This window comes from Carassius carassius, chromosome 26 (assembly GCF_963082965.1).
Source record: "Carassius carassius chromosome 26, fCarCar2.1, whole genome shotgun sequence".
In the NCBI taxonomy this organism is placed as follows: Eukaryota; Metazoa; Chordata; class Actinopteri; order Cypriniformes; family Cyprinidae; genus Carassius; species Carassius carassius.
The window spans coordinates 25,594,656-25,614,729 of record NC_081780.1 but is presented as its reverse complement, the minus strand read 5'-3'; the positions used below and the strand labels follow the sequence as shown (position 1 = coordinate 25,614,729).

Genomic DNA, 20,074 nt, shown 5'->3' with positions numbered 1-20,074 from the left:
AGCATTCCCCAAGCATTTTATAGCCATTCATTACAATACATTTATCTGCGCTTTTAAGTGAAAAACAGGCCAATTTCGTTTATTAACAACAGAGATGTGTCCAAAAACATTTAAGGAGTATAGAAAATGGAAAGAGTGTTATATAAAAACAAAAAAAATGTTTTTCTTCAGAAAAATATATTTTAAATCTGAGTATGAACAATAAACACAAACGGTGCATGCAGCATGTCGTAAAAACAATTGCACAAATCATCTTCTGCAACAATACAAACTTATATATATGATTTACAAACTACACACAAAATGGGTAAGAAATATTCAGCGTGCAACAGAAATAATAGTGCAAATTATCTTTGTGAACTATATAATTTTTTTCAATTCAATTCAAGTTTATTTGTATAGCGCTTTTTACAATACAAATCGTTACAAAGCAACTTTACAGAAAATTATGTTTCTACAATATTTAGTAGTAGCTTATGGTGGTGACTGTCAGTTTGTGCACGTTTGACAGGATTTTTAGAAAAAATGTATACAAGACATAGTCAGCTAGACGATGAACATTATTAATATTATTAATTAATAATTATTATATGATGCAGTCACACATGTAGCAATAATTGTTAGTTCTGTTTGTTGATTCAGGGTTAGCATCATCTGAGGTCCTCTGAGGATCAGCATCATCTCTTCTCAGGTGTTCTGGATCCAGACTGGAGCTTGTGTAAATCCTAGTTACCACGGGATTTGTGTTTATATTCATGCACGCACGACAGACTTTCACTTTGTGTTTGTCCATAATTCCAAAGAAATATATTAAAAAGTAGTTCAAAAGACCAAAACCTATGTTTATTGGCACACTTGGTGAATGACTGGTGATGAGGATCAGGTGGATGTGATTTAGAACTCCGGTGAAGGTGTGCGCTGTGATTGTGTGGAGGTGGAACCTGGCGTGTTTGCAACAAAAGGTTGCTGTCCCATTTTATACAGGAATTGTTCATTTAAAAAAATCAAATAATTATATTGTTAGATCTAATTATATTGTTAACACAAGTTCATTTAGGCTATTTAACATGCACTGTGACATTTTACCATTTTTTACTTATAAACTGCTTATAAAGTTAGTTTAATAGTATTTAAATTCAAGTTTAAAAAAGGTTTTAATTGCTTAAATTATTTTTATTAATTATAATAATATGTTATCATGTTTATTCTTTAAGAAAGTAAGGGAAAAAATAAGGGAAGATCCGTATGTATGTAGGCTACAATTATTAAAAAAATAAAATATAAAAAAAATAATAAAATAATTTCATTAAAAAATACCATTGGCCTGAGTAATTTTGACCATTATAGAATCGGGACTTTAAAGGTTAGTGATTTAGGAGGTGAAATTGGATTTTAGAGCGAATAACAACTGAAGGTTTATGAAACATTAGCCAATAAAGCATTTTTTTAAACAACGGAACTTAAAGTTGTGAACTAAAATATTATTTCAACCATACAGCATGTGAATAAATAAAATGCATACTTTTCATAACATTTCCTTATTCATAAAATGCATAATGTTTCTGGTGTTTGGATTTGTACTTCAATATAATGAGCTCCAAGTTTAAGAATAGCCCTAGACTAGTTTCTCTCTCTCTCTCTCTCTCTCTCTCTCTCTTTCATTAGCTCAATGAAATACGTCTTCCTTCCGTTAGAATGAATGTTTTCCTGCTTGCTTTCAGCCCAGTAACACACCGTTCTTCACAGCCAAAAAACAGACCGAATTCAGTTCAGCTGGAGGGGGTTGGGTTTTTGGGGGTAGTTATGTATGGCTTGTGGGGGTCGAGATAAAGGTGTGAATTGCTCTTTCATATGGACAGTGTCTTATGAGGCTTTCACTTGCTGAACTGGTTTATATAGGACTGTTGTTTTGGTTTTAGACTAAAAATGGTCTGCCCCCATGTAAGATTTTTCTAGTTCTAGTCGTTCGTTTTTTATATTCAACTGATCAGAGGTTTATATTAAAGGCAGGGTAAGTAAAAAATGTATAAAAAACGTTTTTTCTAAATTTGTTTAAACTTTATTTATATATCAATACATAATTAAAATTTAAGTACTCTGAAAAAGAAAGTATAAAAATTGAGTGTCTGTAGACCTCTCACGACTGTTTTAAAGACAACTCATTATTTCCATTCACTCCACCCCCTCCCTTCTGGGCTCCTTCCAAAGCCTCTACTACGGCTCGCTAAGTAATGTTATGTTAGCTATATTACGCAGCTAAGTGTGCTAATGACACATGCTTCATGAAAAAATAAACAAAAAAATATGTATGATCAAAATACAAAAAGAAAGATTTACCTGTCCAGCAGAAATAAAGCCATCAAGGAGTCACTTTTCAGCCCCTTGAGTTCCCTCAGTTCTCGCCATCGCTGGAAAGCCACGCCGATATTAACTCACGTTTTATTTCTTTGTTTATCCAAAGACTTTTTGTTCATTGCCTTTTCTTGTACTGTTACTGTCTTCCTTTTTTGCCTGGTTTGCCTTCACTTACTGCATAGGCCGGTACTGTGAATTTTGCTTGCTGTTTCTCTGCCATTGTTTTGGTATTCCTAGGATCCGTGCCTGTTGAATTCCTCAAATCAAACGTGCGCGCGCAAGTGGGCAGGTCATGTGTGGCAAAAGGGTGGTTGCCATAGTTGCGAGAGAGTGTCAGTCACCTAAGCCAATCCTATGTTTCGTCCCGAATGGAAATAATGAGCTGTGTTTAATACAGATTAAACGGTCTAGAGTCACTCGATTTTTATACTCTTTTTATCAGAGTACTTACATTTTAATTATGCATTGATATATATATATAGAAAATTTAAACAAATTTGGAAGAAAGTTGTTTATAAATGTATTACCTACCCTGCCTTTAAATTTACATAATCAAATCTTAATATATTCCGCGCTCAAGCACATGCATTAAGTTGGCAACAAACCACATGCAGAAGTAGCCTAATAATTGTGAAAAATAAGACATTTTAATTATTTATTAATAAACAAATGTTTTCTTGCCGGCTGCAAGATGAAATTCAGAGTGCTGGCTCTCTCCGATGAGAGAAATGCAACATTCTCTTTTTTCCATCAATCTCTTTATTAAATTTTAACATGAAATAGGAACAAACAAAACTCCCCTTCACATACATATAAAAACATATATATACACATACACACATACACACATATACATATATGAACAATGACGGACTACATAATAATTATAAAAAATAAAAATAAAAAAAACACAACAACAATTATAAATGAATAAATTAAAAAAAAAAATATATATATATATATATATATATATATATAAATAATAAAAACAATAATATATATTTAATTTAACTATTAGCTGTGAGTAACGGTCCATAGGGCTACTGCCCATTCATTTGCAGCATAAATGCGGGACGCTAAGTTTACTGAGGATTATCTGGAAAGGTCAACTTCCCAACATATTCAAAAAAGGGATCCCACATCTTAAAATTTTTTGCCTGGGAACCCCTTAACAAATGTCAAATTTTTTCCAGTTTGGCGAAGTACAGAACATCCCTAATCCAGTGAATATGCGATGGAGGAGTAGGAGACTTCCAATTCAAAAGTATCAAACGCCTTGCTAACAAACTAACAAAGGCTATGAACATCTTGAACTCTGCAGACAATGGCGTTGTGACCGGAGTTACCCCGAAAAGTGCAGTGACAGCATCAGGCACTATTCTCTTCCCTGTGACCTCACTCAAAGAATCAAAAATATTTTGCCAATAAGTTGTTAAAACTGGGCAAGACCAAAACATATGTGTTGCTGCTGCCTGGTGACATCGGTCACAAGTCGTGTCAATGTTACTAAACATCTTAGCTAGCCTGGTTTTAGTCAAATGAGAACGGTGTAAAATTTTACATTGTATCAGTCCATGTTTGGCACAAATTGAAGAGTGGTGTACTTTGTCAAGAACATTCCCCCACATATCATCACTGAACGCAATCCCCAGATCCTCCTCCCATAGCGCTTTAATTGATGACAAAGAAACCAATCTAAGTGAGTGGATCTGAGCATAAATAATTGAAATCATACCCTTCAAAGTGGGAGCTGGTTTAAAAAAAATATCAAGGGATGTGTCAGAGGGCACTGAAGGAAACTGAGGGAACCTATGAAAAACAAAATTACGGATCTGCAAGTACCTAGAAAAGTGTTGATTTCGGAGGGAGAATTTTTTGGACAACTGTTCAAATGAGGTGAAAGTATTATCAATATAGAGATCCTTAAATGTTTTAATGCCCATATTAGAGCAAACCTCAAATGCACGATCAATTAACGATGGAGGAAAGGAGTGATTAGCTGTTATTGGTAACAAAATAGAATATGTTTGAAGGTCAAGTGAACGTCTAAAATGATTCCAAATCTTAGCTGTTGTCTTGATGATATTTTTGGTGTAATTTTTTATAGATGATTTAATAGGCGAATGAGCCAAAGCTGAAAGTGAAATGGGCTTGCAGGAAGGAAGAATGCTCCATCCCCAACCAAACTGACGATAATAACTGTGAACCAGAATGTAGCCAAAACTGAATTATTTTGAGATGAGCCGCCCAGTAGTAAAACTTAAAGTTGGGTAAAGCCATTCCTCCTAGCTTCTTCGGGCTCTGTAAAGTTGGGTAAAGCCATTCCTCCTAGCTTCTTCGGGCTCTGTAAATGCTGTCTGCGCAATCTCGGTGGCTTCCCACTCCAAACAAAATCTGAAATAATGGCGTCTAATTTTCGGAAAAAGGTTTGCGGAAGGAAAATCGGTACACATTGAAACAAGTATAGAAACCTGGGAAGGACATTCATCTTAATACTATTAATCCGAGCTGCTAGAGATAAGTTCAGCACTGACCAACGATTAAAACTACTTTGAACTTGCGACCGAAGAGTAGTGAAATTAGCACGATAAAGATCCCTGAATTTAGCAGTAACCTGAATCCCAAGATATTTTAACTCGTGCTGAGCAACTTTAAATGACAGGGTGTGAAGTGGGTATTCACGTGCTGCCTTATTAAGAGGAAGCAGCTCACTTTTTCCTAAATTTAGCTTGTAACCAGATATGGATCCAAAAGTACAAAGAACAGAAAGTGCAGCTGGGACTGACACAGAGAAGTCAGTAATGAATAAAAGAAGATCGTCTGCATATAGAGACACTTTCTGTTCTTGCCCACAACTCACAATACCTTTAATGTGCGGGTCAGCATGAAGCGCAATGGAAAGAGGCTCAATTGCCACAGCGAATAAAAGAGGACTTAAAGGACACAATTGTCGCGTTGAACGATAGAGAGGAAAGTAAGACGACTGATTATTATTTGTCCTAACTGAAGCCAAAGGTGACGAGTATAAAAGCTTCACCCAAGAAATGAAATTTTCCTTAAAGCCGAATTTCCTCAAAGTATAAAATAAGTATGCCCATTCCACACGGTCGAAGGCCTTCTCCGCGTCTAACGATATAATTGCTTGTGGTGAGGTTGTTGACGGAAGATTATAAATAGTATTAAAAAGCCTTCTCAAATTAAAAAAAAGAGTGCCTATTTTTAACAAACCCTGTTTGGTCAGGAGAGATTATATCTGGAAGAACAGTTTCCAAACGAAGAGCAAGCATTTTGGATAAAATTTTGAAATCAAAATTCAATAAACTAATTGGTCTATACGAAGAGCATCTAAGAGGGTTCTTGTCCTTTTTCAAAATAAGAGAAATCGAAGCCTGATTAAGCGTAGGAGGAAGTTTAGCAGTCAGAAAAGATTCATTAAACATATCAATCAGAACCGGGGCTAGTTTATTTTGAAAGCATCTGTAAAACTCTACAGGAAAGCCGCCTGGCCCTGGGCATTTGCCAGACTGCATCGCTTTAAGAGCACCCAAAAGTTCTAGAGCAGTTATTGGGATTTCTAATTGATCTGTCATGTCCAAATTAACCTGAGTGATTTCTAAATGGGAAAAGAAGCCATCAAAATCACACTTTTCCATATTTGTCTCTGACGTATATAATGAGGCATAATAAGCTCTAAATTCATCATTTATTTTTACCGGGTCTATCGTAGTGCCTGAGGATGTGGCAATTTCCGGAATCTGATGAGAGGAGATAGTCTGCCGTAATTGATGAGCCAACATTCTACCAGCTTTGTCCCCCTGTTCAAAGTATGTACTACTAGTCTTAAGGAGCAGCTCAACAGCGCGGTCCGCAGCCAATGTGTTAAATGCTGACTGAGCTGTGAGGCGTTCCTTGTACAACTCAAAAGTTGGAGAAGTGGCAAACGCTGCGTCCAATTGGGCAATGCGATTGGTTAGAGTGACCACTCTCTCCCTCCTCCGCCTTCTATCATAATTCACGTAAGAGATGATTTGACCTCTAATGTAAGCTTTCAACGTCTCCCATAAGACAGACGCAGACACATCAGAGGTCCTGTTAGTACTCAAAAAAAAATCAATTTGGCTGGATATATCAACAAATTTTTTGTCTGACAGTAAGCGCGTATTAAGACGCCAAGGGTAGCGTGATCGAACCAAGCCTTTTAACCTAATGTTGAGTGCAACAGGAGAACGGTCTGAGATAACCATTGGTTCATATGAGCAAGAGGTAGAATTGAGACATGGAAGAAATCTATTTTCCAATAAAAGATAATCAATCCGAGTAAATGTACGGTGCACAGGAGAGAAAAAAGAAAATGCTTTACTTGTAGGGTTAAAAAAACGCCAAGGATCTGAAATTGAAAAGTTCACCATAAAGTCTTTTATAACTTTAGCCGAATTTGAGAGTGTTGCCGCTTTATTAGAAGAACGGTCAAGATCTGGGCTCAGCCAACAATTAAAGTCCCCACCTAAAATGAGTAAGTGGGAGGACATATCCGGAAGGGCAGAAAAAAGTTTCTTGAAAAACTCTGCATCATCCCAGTTTGGGGCATATACATTAACTAAAATCAGTTGGGTGCCGTATAAACTACCTGTAACAATCAAATATCTACCATTAGGGTCAGAGACCACTTTAGAACAAACAAAAGGAATTGATTTATGAAATAAGATGGCAACGCCCCTAGACTTGCTATAAAATGAAGAGAAATAGGACTGACCCGCCCACCTATTTTTAATTTGAAAATGAAGAGTAGATTTTAAGTGCATCTCTTGAAGATAAACAATCTGTGCTCCTAAGTTTTTCAGATGATTTAATACCTTAGTACGTTTCACAGGGGAGTTCAGGCCCTTACAATTCCAGGACACCAGCTTGAGATCACCTCCATCAGTACTTAAGTTTACATTCGATTGAGCCATCCACCAAAAATAGGGCAGAAGAAGAATGTCAAGAAAAATGACAAATAAACTGTCACCACAGCTGCATAAATTGGAAAAATAATTATAAAACCAATACAATAAATCCTTGAAAACACATGACAACCACAACAAAAATAAAACACAACTCCCCCATCCCACCACACCACCCCATTGTTAGCATCTCCCCAAATGAGATGCCCACAAACCCAAACCTAACTAAAGGCATAGAACGCTCCGTAATAGCTCTAAGCTAAAAAGAACAGTGCTACCTGAGAGAAAATCGACTTAATAAATAAAATAAAGCTGAACAAATGTACCTATAGAGTTGTGAAGGTCACATAATCCAAATTAATCCAGACAAATTGTTCTCTATTCATTCAATGAAACCAAAATAACATAGCTTTTAACTGTTTAAGCATTAACAACTGATACACCAAAAAAGAAAAAAAATATATATATGTATATACATTTAGCTATAAAGAACTTTAGATAACCCAGGGCCAGTATTACAGAACAAATGACCTAATATTATCTACCTGCAATCATTAGACTGATCCTGGCCTCACAATGACAACTTTACTTACAGTTCTTTTTAACAAAGTCACTGGCCAAAGAAGGGTCTTCAAAACGCTGCGAAGTGCCATCCGGCATAGTGATTTTAAGTGTGGCGGGGTATAAAAGACCAAACTTGACCTCCGGAAAGGAGCGCAGACTGCGTTTCATCGCAGAAAAGGCAGAACGCTTCTTGGCGACAGAGGATGTAAAGTCTGGGAACACAGAGATCCATCTGTCCTTGTAAAGGAGTGGGGAAGACTCGCCTGCTCATCGTAGAATCGTGTTACGAACATGGAAAAAATGCACCCGCACGATAAAAGCTCGAGGTTGGGATCCGGCCGCTGGTTCGTTCCGCAGAGAGCGGTGAGCACGATCAAGTAACGTTTTTTCTTCCAGTCCTAGTAGATCCTGTAGCAAAACTGCAATAAAATTCATAGGATGCGGTCCTTCCATTCCCTCTGGTACGCCAACCACACAAATGTTATTTCTTCGAGATCTACTTTCCAAGTCTTCGCATTTATCATCCAGACGAATCACCTGAGCGGACAACTTGGTGACGGTAGCCTCGAGTTCAGTTATACGGGAGCTATGGTCTTTAGCGGCCTGCTCGAGATCCCGCACTGCTGCTTCATGGGAATCTACTAATCGCTGAAGTGGTTCAATTGAGGCTTTCAATTCTCCTCTAACAGACGAGATCTCGGAGTGCAATCCAACAGCAACCATGTCCATTTTAGAGAAAAGGTCGTTCTTAAGCACGTCCATCATGGCTTGTATCCTAGCATCCAGAGTGCTAGCCGCGCTGCTCTCCCGTTCCAGGGTTTCGGAATCAGGCGGAGGCGGTGTTTTACGGCCTCCTCTTTGGGTGTCCTGTTTCTGTTGAGTGTTTTTCATCTTGTAATGCCTAAGTTGAAATAATTAGTTGAAACTGACTTCTTACTACAGTAAAAGCAATCGCAAAAAGTTATATTGAAAAAGGTACAACAAATTAATATAAAAGTCAATTTCCCTCGGAGCTAGTGGAGGACACGTCTACTCTTCACCATACGCCATAGCGCCCCCCAGAAATGCAACATTCTCACGCTTTCTGTAGATATATTTTTAATGTATGTGAGACACCACGATATTATGTTAATTAAAAAATTATAAATTCATTATCAGGAAAAAATTAAAGTGATGAGACGGCGCCTCCCTGTCATTAATGCACATTAATAATTTTTGCACAAACACTTGAATATGAGCCTTGTGGTTTTCACTCGCTCCAAGAGCGCTCCATCACGAGTACAATTCATGCCGACAGCCCATAATATAACTCTATATTCAGCAAGAATTCATGTTAAACATATTTAGCTACAGCTTGATCAGAAGGTTACAATGACTGCAAGAGTCGAGCGGGATGTTAAGAGTTTGTCTGTTTCTTTTACTGTTTATTTTCTGGTAAATGTTAAATTTAAACAGATTCACACGTAATCGCTTTTGCAATAATGCATTCAAACAAATGTAATCTTACAGTGCTACTACATTATCAGCATGCTATCTGTTTAGATAAAATAACTGACAAAAATGTACTGTTATTTTCATCACAAACAAAATTTTCACAGCAGAAAGCAGCAATTAAAGATTTAATAATTACAATGTTATTAGTTTGGCATGTGATATAGGGAAAAAAGTTTACACAAAATAGCTTAAGCCACTTTGAAACTCTCCTGTAATTTATTATTATTATTATTATTTTATTTGCTATGTTATGAACATAACATTTCAAACATACTGAAATACTTTATTCACGGCGTGAAGGCGGAGCGTGTTTCTGGTATCATTGCGCGCGGAGGGGAAGTTGTTGCTGTTCACAGACTCTGCTGCTAGTGAGAGAGACGTTTCACCCGACGAAATGAAGACGACTGGGGTAGCACAAAGCACAGCACATCCGCCAAAAATCAACCTGCAGCAATGCTCGTTGATCGACTCGCCAAGCTTTACTTTTGTAGGTCGCATGGCAGTAAATAATACGATAATATGACCATGCAGTCAATATAGATACTTAAAAAAAACATTAAAACAAGCAGGGCTGTAACATAAAACAATAAAAAACGCACACCAGGTCTACACTGGACACAAGTGGAGTGATCCAAAAAAAGACAACAGAACACAGTGATGGATACACTGGACACGATCCCCATCAGTGAACTGATGCTCGTTCTGTTTATGACAAAATGTTCTGACACTACATTCAGATGATTTGACACTATAGTGTGATGTCATCAAGTTTAGACACACTTTTGGCTGTGGGGCATGGATGACAACTCGTGTCTGGTGTAGACACACAGAAAGTGTCTGCTCTATTTACAAATAAGTTCTATAAGAAAAAAAAAAACTAAACCAGTGGCATAACGAGATGGAAATATAAACTAGAAAATATATTAACAGGTCCTCCGTCCATGACACTGACTCACTACTGAGCTGCCAGTTTTAATCTTAACAGCTCTCAACGCCTTAACGCTTTCTTGTTTAGGCAAATTAGGCCTAAATAATGGGAACGAAATTATACAGTGCTTCACGTTTAAACATGCAACAATTTCTTAATCAGTTTACAGACAAATGTCTTTTTCCCAATAAGTTATGTCAAAATAAAGGACAGGTAACGAATAACAAAAATGCATGTTGTTTTATTAAAGGAAAAAATATGTTAATATTTAAAATATAAATTACAATATAGGCATAATATATGAAAATATTGACATTTTGCATATTAATCCATGTAGCCTACCCCCCTAAAATAGGCTACCACTTTTAATGCTCCGATGCAAAGTAAACCACAATTTCTATAACGCATAATTAATATATAATATAAATATATAATAATATATAATATAAATAATACTGAACACCTTTTAAATGTGTCAAATCTAAAATATGGTTTAATACCATGTAGCTTAGAAAATATAAGCACAGACTCAGGCACAGGCTTGACATTTATCCTGCTTGAATTCGTTCTAAGAAATGCACATAACTTCATAAATACCAAACTTTCATCTGTGAATATTAAATATATTAAATATTTAAACTATAGTGTTTTTCTTTCATTTTCCGTGACTGAAGAAGTCAAATGTAACACATCAGAGAGGCAAAACTGACGTCTATTTGCGAAAATGTGCTTTGATGTGCTTGTTTGATAACTTGTGGTCAAAGCGCCACTCAGCGGTCAAAAGCTGCAAATGCACTTTACAAACGCCATGGCGGCAGTAGGGCCTTTTGAATGTCTACTTACTGTAGGCCTACTGAAGCTAGCAGTGTTTTCAGCCTATGCCACCTCAATATACGAGTACATAAACACCTAATCTCTAGAACTGCTCTGAGTCACTTCATGAGCATTTGACTTATTTTGAGAAAACTATCGTCATATCATATGTGACCCTGGACCACAAAGCCAGTCTTAAGTGTCAATTTTTCAAAATTGAGATGTATACATCAGTGGTTCCCAACCTTTTTCCTTGGGGCCCCCCCTATGTACATATTTAACAATCCGTGACCCCCCCCCCCCCCCCCCCCCCATAGCATTGTTTTATATATATATATATATATATATATATATATATATATATATATATATATATATATATATATAATTAATGCTATGCACATAAGCACACAGACACACAGTGTATATAGTAACTAATTGTAGTTTTTTAATGATATTTAATTATTTTTATGACATTTTATTACATGAATACACAGGAAATATTCCTTTTAACTTCAAATGTTTCAATATTTTCATTTTTACACAACTGGTAAAACGCAGTTGTTTCTCTTTTTTCAGGATTTTGTGTATAAACATAGAATACTGAATGTTACGAACGTAATGTTAAATATGAACGGTAGAATGCTGTATGTACTTGCATGCATGCATGCACAGATCCTTATTTTTTACAAGGCTAATCATAACGTCAGCATAAAAACATAAAACTCAGCGTGCAAAGATGCACTCATGGTACCCCCAGAATGTTGAAGCAGCAGTGGAAAGTGTTGTAAATGCCCCTGTGACATTTTTTCAGCCCTGTAGTCCAGTTTGCGCATAAAACTTCTATTGCTTCTTTGCACTCCAAGATGTTTGACTCGGAGCCCTGAAGTCTCTTGTTGGTCTCATTATAAAGAGTGAATATGTCAGCAAGGTATGCGGTTTTGATCCAGAACCCATCAGTCAGCTGCTCCAACAGTGTGTTTTGATTTCGCAGAAATTCCAGGATTTTATCCTGCAGTTCTAGAAAGCCCACAAGCACTTTGCCACGTGAAAGCCAGCAGTAGAGTTTGGTGCGCTTCATCCTCACACAGTTGTGCAAATAATCTCTGGTTGGTAGGGCGTGCTTTAATGAAGTTTACGACTTTTACAACTGTTGCCAGTGTGTCACCAAGGTCTCTGGACAGTTTTTTACTGGCAAGTGCCTGGCGATGTATCATACAGTGGAAAATTAAACAGTCTGGAGCCTTTTCCATCAAACGGCTGTTAAATCCCTTATTTCTACCCATCATCGCGGCAGCTCCATCCGTGCAGCAAGCGACAATATTTGTGTAGGGCAGATTGTACGATGTGAGGTATGAATCTACAGCCATAAAAATATCCTGACATGTAGTTTGGTAAATTGGGAGACATAAGTATGTCCCATTTCAACTCATCTCCGTCCACATACTGTACTTATATGATGAGCACAGATTCTCCCGCTACTGTGGTCGTTTCATCCAGCTGTATGGCAAATTGGACTTCTCTAAGCTTTTCGTGCAACTGTTTTTTGCAGTTTTCTGCCATTTTATCAATTCTGTCTTTAACAGTGTTGTTAGAAAGTGCGACAGATTTAACCTTTTCAGCTGCTTGCGGGCCACATAGTCCCTCCACTATTTTAATGCAGGCGGGTTTGATTAACTCCTCTCCAATATTATGCAGCTTTTTTTTCGTTTGCCAGTTTTTCACCACAAAAGACACATTTTGGCCGAGACTTGTCTTGGCCTTCAATAAAACCAAAATTTATGTAGGTTTTGTCATAGTTTCTTAACTTTTTTTTTTGCCTCTGATGAAGAATCACCGCATTTACGTTTCTCTGCCATTTTCCTTTTGTTTCCGCCGTTACTATGACAACAAGCACATTAAGCAATTGACGGTATGCACGCAAAAATGTAATAATTATTTTATATAAAAGATCACTTTTGACTGTCTTATCTTGGCACTGTAAGCATATGATTTTTTTCTAAAAACTTTAAAATATTTTTATATAAAATTATTAGTGGAACATTTTATGCATTTTTATTCACCTCAAAGCATATCCGCTTCCGCGCACCCATCCCCCCCCCCCCCCGTGAACTCTGGCGCGGACCACAGGTTGTGACCCAATGGTATACATCGGAAATACCTGTTTGCCATTGTCAGGACCTCTCCTGTTTTATGACCACACCTTTGAATAAAGCTTTGGAGGCGGATCTGCATGTCTCACATCTCGTTTGCCCTGTAACAAGTAAAATGATAAATTGACTTATATTAACCCTTATGTGCTGTTGGGGACGTTTTCGTCCACTAGGGGGTAAAGTTGAGTCTTATTTTGGCCACAACTTTCTCTGTGTTTGAGCTAATGGAATGATTTTTGGTGACAAATCTTATTTTGACCCATATTTTGGGAAAATGCTTTGAAATTTTTCAAAAACTCAACGGTACACTGTGGGCAAATTCACTACCCTTTCGTTATGTTAGTGGATGAAAACATCCACTAAATTAAACTGCTGTAAAAATGGATCAGGTAAATTTTTTTTTTTTTAGACATAAATCTATTAATCAACCTCAGTCCTGATCAAAACTACCAAGTGTTTAAAAAAATCCAAGATTTTAACTCTTTAATTACCAAGTTCATAAATGATGTCACTGATTTGGAAAAAAAACCCCACAAAATTACATATTTTCAATATAAAAAGTGATTGTGGACTGGATATTTTTTTACCTTTTATCACAGTCTTGGGCATGTCAAATATTAGTAACAAGATTGGCTTTGATGCATTGTTAGTTTTTGTGCAGCATTAGATTTAAATTTTTTCTCCCTAATTTGCTGTTGGTGGCTGTTTTTGCCCCATTGACTTCCATTATAACGACATTTTTTGATTGCAAAGCCATGACACCATATAATCATGCATTCTGGATTGTTTGTGGTTTTCCCTTTTGGGAAGAGGTAAAATTTGTTATTTTTACAGTTGATCACTAGGTGGGACCATTAACGCCTCTAGTTAGGCCTGTGCAAAAAATATGTATATGGAGTTATATGGAGTATAACAGCAAATTATAGTGTTTGTGTGTGTGAGAGATTCTTGATTGTTGGTGGTTTTCCCTGTTGGGAAGAAGTAACATTTGTGGGGCTCCAATCTCGGGAATGGCCCGAACCTAGAGTGCCCCCCCCCCACCCCCGTATAAAAGTGTAAAAGGAACTCTAGTGGAGGAGATGGGGTGGAGGGGGGATGCTGATAAACCGTCAATGGAGACAGGTAGGCTAAGTCAGCTGTATTTATATCCTAAGGTTGATTATCTTAAGTGGCTCCACATGTGCTAATTAGGCTAAGTATCTGACGTGCTCCTTTGAACCTTGTTATGAAACTACATTTATTTTGAGTATAACAGCAAATTATAGTGTGTGTGTGTGTGTGTGTGAGAGAGAGAGAGAGAGAGAGAAAGAAAGAGAGAGTATGAGAGAGACCTATGTGCACTTAACTTGATGTATCTTAAAAAATCCAAAAATGCACCTCATGCTCTCAGAACTACATGGAGTAAAACAATAATAAAAGAAGTGTGTTTATGCACCTGCTGCCTTTTGATGGTGAAAAGTACGGATGGTCTATGTGTGAAATGCTCGTCTTTTTTTGATGGTAAAGCCAGTTTAAAACCTTAAAATCCCGTAAATAAAATCTACTTTGCATATTTATGAATATAATGTATTATGAACCAAAATGCAATACCAACTTCAAATAAGCTGCAGCTCGCTGGAGGGGTCAAGCTGCATAATAATTTCTAAAACTTTGGTACAAGTCAAGCCCTTTCTCGTGTTGCTTGTTGCTCTTCTCACCATTAAATGACCAACACGATGGCATGCAAGTGTTTAAATCCACATACTTTGCTTTTGTTTAGTCTATACTCATCACCACCATTAAAAGGCACCAGGTGCATAAATACACTTTTGTTTACTCCATGTAGTTCTGAGAGCTGAGGTGTACATTTTGATTTTCTCACATACATCAAGGTAAGTGCGCAAAGGTCTCTCTCACTCTCTCTCTCTCTCTCTCTCTCTCTCTTTCTCACACACACACACACACACACACACACACACACACACACACTCATACACACACACAATATAATATGCTGTTATACTCCATATAGCTTCATATACAAGTCAGAAACTAAGCTTTTTTTGCACAGGCCTATCTAAAGGGTTAATGGTCCCACCTAGTGATCAACTGTAAAAATAACAAATTTTACCTCTTCCCAAAAGGGAAAACCACAAACAATCAAGAATGCAGGATTATATGGTGTCATGGCTTTGCAATCAAAAAATGTCGTTATAATCGAAGTCAATGGGGCAAAAACAGCCACCAACAACAAATGAGGGAGAAAAAATGTAAATCTAATGCTGCACAAAAACTAATAATGCATCAAAGCCAATGTTGCTACTAATCTTTGACATGCCCAAGACTGTTATAAAAGGTAAAAAAAAAAATCCAGCCACAATTACTTTTATATTGAAAATAAGTCATTTTGTGTGTTTTTCCCCCCCAAATCAGTGACATCATTTATGAACTTGGCAATTAAAGAGTTAAAATCTTGGATTTTTTAAAAACATTTGGTAGTTTTGATCAGGACTGAAGTTGATTAACAGATTTATGCAAAAAAAAAAAAAAAAATGAATCGGACACATTTTTACAGCAGTTTAATTGAGTGGATGTTTTCATCCCGAACATAACGATGGGGTAGTGAATTTGAACAATGCACAAGGGTTGAACTTTATGAAATGTTATTAATATGAATAATAAATCAGCCATTAAACAGTACTATCGCAAATTTGCATAGGCTTATATTACACATCAAATTTTTGTTAACAAAATCAATAAAGATGGATAGCCTACTTAAGTAGTTTTTATGAACATGCCTGATAAATAAATTGAATAAATAAATGCAATTATTGGTGTTTCTTTCGGTTAAAACAAATATTTAAATCTGGTACTAAGTTTAAGCCATGTTTGTAAAACTGGGGGTAAGACATTTAAAGTTGTAAAAAAAAAGTGTAATTTTCAATAAAATATTGTAATTAGTCATTTTAATTTTCACATTCTATTAAAACTGTTAAGAAATTACATCGTACTGCCATTAAAACCTGACTGACTCATGATATTTTGTATTTGTAAAAGCAGTTTTTTTTTTTTATCATTTGGGGAAACTGTAATAGTCAAATCTCTATATTCTTCAGGTGTCTGTTCACATTTTTCCATATTACACCCTGACTGGTTGATATACTTTTTGTTTGTTTGTTTGTTCTTGTAGGTTTAAAACACTTGAATGTGACTCAACTATAATCATGGGTGCTAGAGGGAAGCTGTCCTTTATGACATGGAACATCAATGGGCTCAAGAGAAAGACTGACAATTTGAAAACAGAACTAGAGACAAATAATTGTCATGTTGCCTTCATTCAAGAGACACATATTGGACCAAAGGACACAGGAGTCTTTAATAGTTTTGACAACTGGAGATCATTTTTTACATCATACAAACCAACAGAAAGAGGTGTGGCTATTTTGGTGAAAAAAAGCCTTTTAGGAAAATCAAAGATCTGTACACGTATGGATACTTCAGGCAGCTATACTGTAGTCAAATGTACCCTCAGAGGTCAGCTTTACACACTTGTGAGTGTATATGTTCACCAAGTAGATGCAAGACCCCTAAAGAAACTCAAAATGTTACTTGAGAACTTTGCAGAGGGCATATTGTTGATTGGAGGAGATTTTAACATTGCTTTGAATCCGTATCTGGACAGAGAATCTACAACAATGAATGAGCGGCACTTCATGTTGAAACTAACAGTGGACAGATTTATGACATCCTTTCATCTTGTAGATGTGTGGAGAAGGCTCCACCCAATAGACCGTAAGTTTTCTTGTCGTCAAAATTCAAGACTGGACTATGTTTTTGTACCAGAAGAATCAATGCGACATGTAGAAAGTTGCAAGATTTCTGAGGATAAGTGTCGATCTGATCATAAGCCAGTATTATTTGAAATCAGAAGCTGCAAAACAAAACCTGGACCATCAAATGATCTGGATGTCAAAGAAGAAAAGAAGAAAATGAATATCTCCAAGTTTGTGTCTATGATTTCAGAAAAATGGCTTAGTTGCAAAGAAAACATATGGGCTAAGAAATTAGATTGTACTTATAGTCAACATAGTTTTGAAATGGTTTCTGTTATGGATGTTGAAAAGGCAATTCAGGGCTTGGCAGTGAATGAAAACCAAGTGAAACGACCAGATGGGGTTTCACTCTCATTCTATAAGAGGTACTCTTTTGCACTAATTCCATATCTGTGTGTTTTTTATCACAGTGTAATTGAGAACACAATGACTATCCCAGAGTCTTTCATCGAGTCTTATGTTTTTCGCCAGCATTACATATTTAATGTTGACTATCTGATTTTAGCCACCATCATGGCCAGGTGGCTTAGTGACCACTTGGATTCACATTCAACTGATTACAGGGTTGTCAATGAAGTTACAACAGTCTTGTTTGCCTTTAAAACAGGACCAAAATTGATACCATGGAATTTCATAAAAGATTGCTTGACAAAAGAGCAAAATAGACAACCAAAGCTGTTGTCTAAATTTAAGATTAACGTTCTTGAAAAGATGCTGAAAAACAGCAACAAGCGTGACAAAAAGGGTAAGGAGTACAAATTACTGTGCTGGGGTTGCCCTCTAACTCCTGTGTTGATGAGGCTGTGTCTCACACACGTGGCTGAAAGGTTTGTCGAAAAAATAAAAAAGGTTTGTCGAAAAAATTCAGAAATTCACATTAGCAAAGAAAATGTAATTGTGAGAGTTAAAAATATTGTCAGCAAGGCTTTGCTAGAACAAGCAGAAAAGGAATTACCCACTGTGTACTGTAAATTGGTCGCTGATCTCAAGTAGAGATTGCTAAGGTGTGAGAAGCCTAGTATCATTTTACAAAATAGATACATGAATGGATTTACAGGTTATACTGTAATATCATCTAGCCCTACATGGACATTTGCAGAGGCAATGTTTCAAAAACGTAAAGGATCTTGAGGAACAATTAATTTGGAAAATATTATAAATAAATCAAAGCTATTTGATTAAATTGTTTATGGGCAGTCATTAAAATATTTACTTATGCTAATATCTGCATATTTATATTGCAGATATTTTATGTTTTTAATATCATCTAATATAGATTCATTTGTAAATTAGAACACATTTTCCCTTAATTATTGCCTTTTTTTATTTTTTCAGAAACACTAGTATCAGTTGGCTGTTCAGTTGAAAGCGGTGTAAATAAATAAATAAAATAAAGTAAAATAAAAACAACTTTATCTGAACCTACTTGATCAGAAGGCCATATATAGAATGATTATAATGATGTTAGATATAAGGGCAGTTGTAAATACATGTATAAGCAAAGCTATACTAGTAGATGAATGAATTGTATGATGTTTTTGTGGTTATAAAAACATTTCTACTACTTTTTATTTTTATTAATGATCTTCTGATTTTAACAATGAAAATGTTTAAAGGGGTCCTCAGATGCAAAATTCACTTTTCAAGTTGTTTAAACATAAGTGAGTGTTGGAAGTGTGCACACATCCATCCTATAATGATAAAAATCCTCCCAGTGTTTTTTTTAAATGTACAGGCCCCTCCCACGATAGTTGATTGACAAGCCATCTTACCTTAGACCCGCCCTAAGTGAGCTGAGAGCTGTCCACCATTGTGTCGACTCCGGTGCTGATGAAGACAAGATTTCTCAGATTAAGCGATTGAAGTGTTTAGTTGTTGGATGTAATAATTAATATAGCAGTCGTCATTTACTCCCGACATCTGAGAAGACGCAGAGGAGTAACGTTACTTTCGCTTTGAAGGGAAGGCGCCGATCCCTGATCTGCATAAATGCATCAGACTTAGCGCGAATCATTGGTTATCCAGCTTCAACTACAGAAGAAGTGAGTGTAAGGATTTTTATTAATCTTTGCAAATCGCCTTTCCTAATAATGTACTAATTAGCCAATTTTGCGTCTACAGTAAACAATACTGTTCATCATCATGGAAGAAAGGGGTGGGGTCAGCAGAGCTCATTAGCATTTAAGGCACCATGGACAAAAAAAAAAAACGGCTTGATTAAAACTGTTTTTGACAGGGTAAGAAATTTTAACCAAAGTATGTTATAGACTTTTAATTAGGACCCTAAAGAATCATATCAAATTGGGCATCTGATGACCCCTTTAGGTTGATTATAATGTTTACATTATTATTATTTTTAATTTTTATATATATTGCATAATCATATAATTGAAACGTTTTACAAAATAGTAAAAATGTAGTTGTATTTTTATGTGTTTTCTATTGTTGAAGATTGTTTAAGGTGTTTAGGTTTAAGGTGAGTTAAAGGTTTGTTTGCTAACAAAATCAAAATTCTATGAGTAATCCTGTGACCTATTTAATAAAATTTAAATGCATTTAACAGTAAAACGCTGTATTATGGATGTCAGGCTAGTAGTTTGCGATGTCACTTTGTAAAGAATCTTGCCTACAGACTGAAGATGATGTGAATGTGCAGTGTCACCATTAACCCTCATTATTACACATAATAAGTGATCTTCTGTACCTGTTATCAATAAAAGAGTTTGAAAACACTAAATGTTTACCTTTTATTTTAAGTAGTAATGTAATTTACCAAAGTAATAATACTTAATTACAGTACTTAAGTATAGCAGTATCTGTACTATACTTGAGATTTTATATTTCTGTCAACTTTTACTCCACTACTTCCTAATTAAAATGTATACTTTTACTCCTGATACATTTCCCCTAAACATATGGGTCATTCCACAGAAATGTCCACTTTTGGTATGCAAGATCTCTTAAAATGTTTTTTAACATTTAAACATAGACCACATTATTAGATTACCTTTT

The 20,074-nt window shown here is 36.1% G+C and overlaps 1 protein-coding gene across 2 annotated transcripts in view; it reads right to left on the bottom strand.

Annotated features, from left to right (window-relative positions):
* Nucleotides 1-363: 363 nt before the first annotated feature.
* The window catches only part of LOC132106339 (uncharacterized), a 38,905-nt gene continuing 19,194 nt past the window's right edge, over nt 364-20,074 (bottom strand). For both annotated transcript variants that reach the window (XM_059511959.1, XM_059511961.1), the window contains exon 2: nt 364-725. Coding sequence is in view for 1 of the 2 variants with exons in the window: in XM_059511961.1 (XP_059367944.1) it covers nt 678-725 (48 nt within the window). In the remaining variant the exon portion in view is untranslated. The remainder of the gene's footprint in view (nt 726-20,074) is intronic.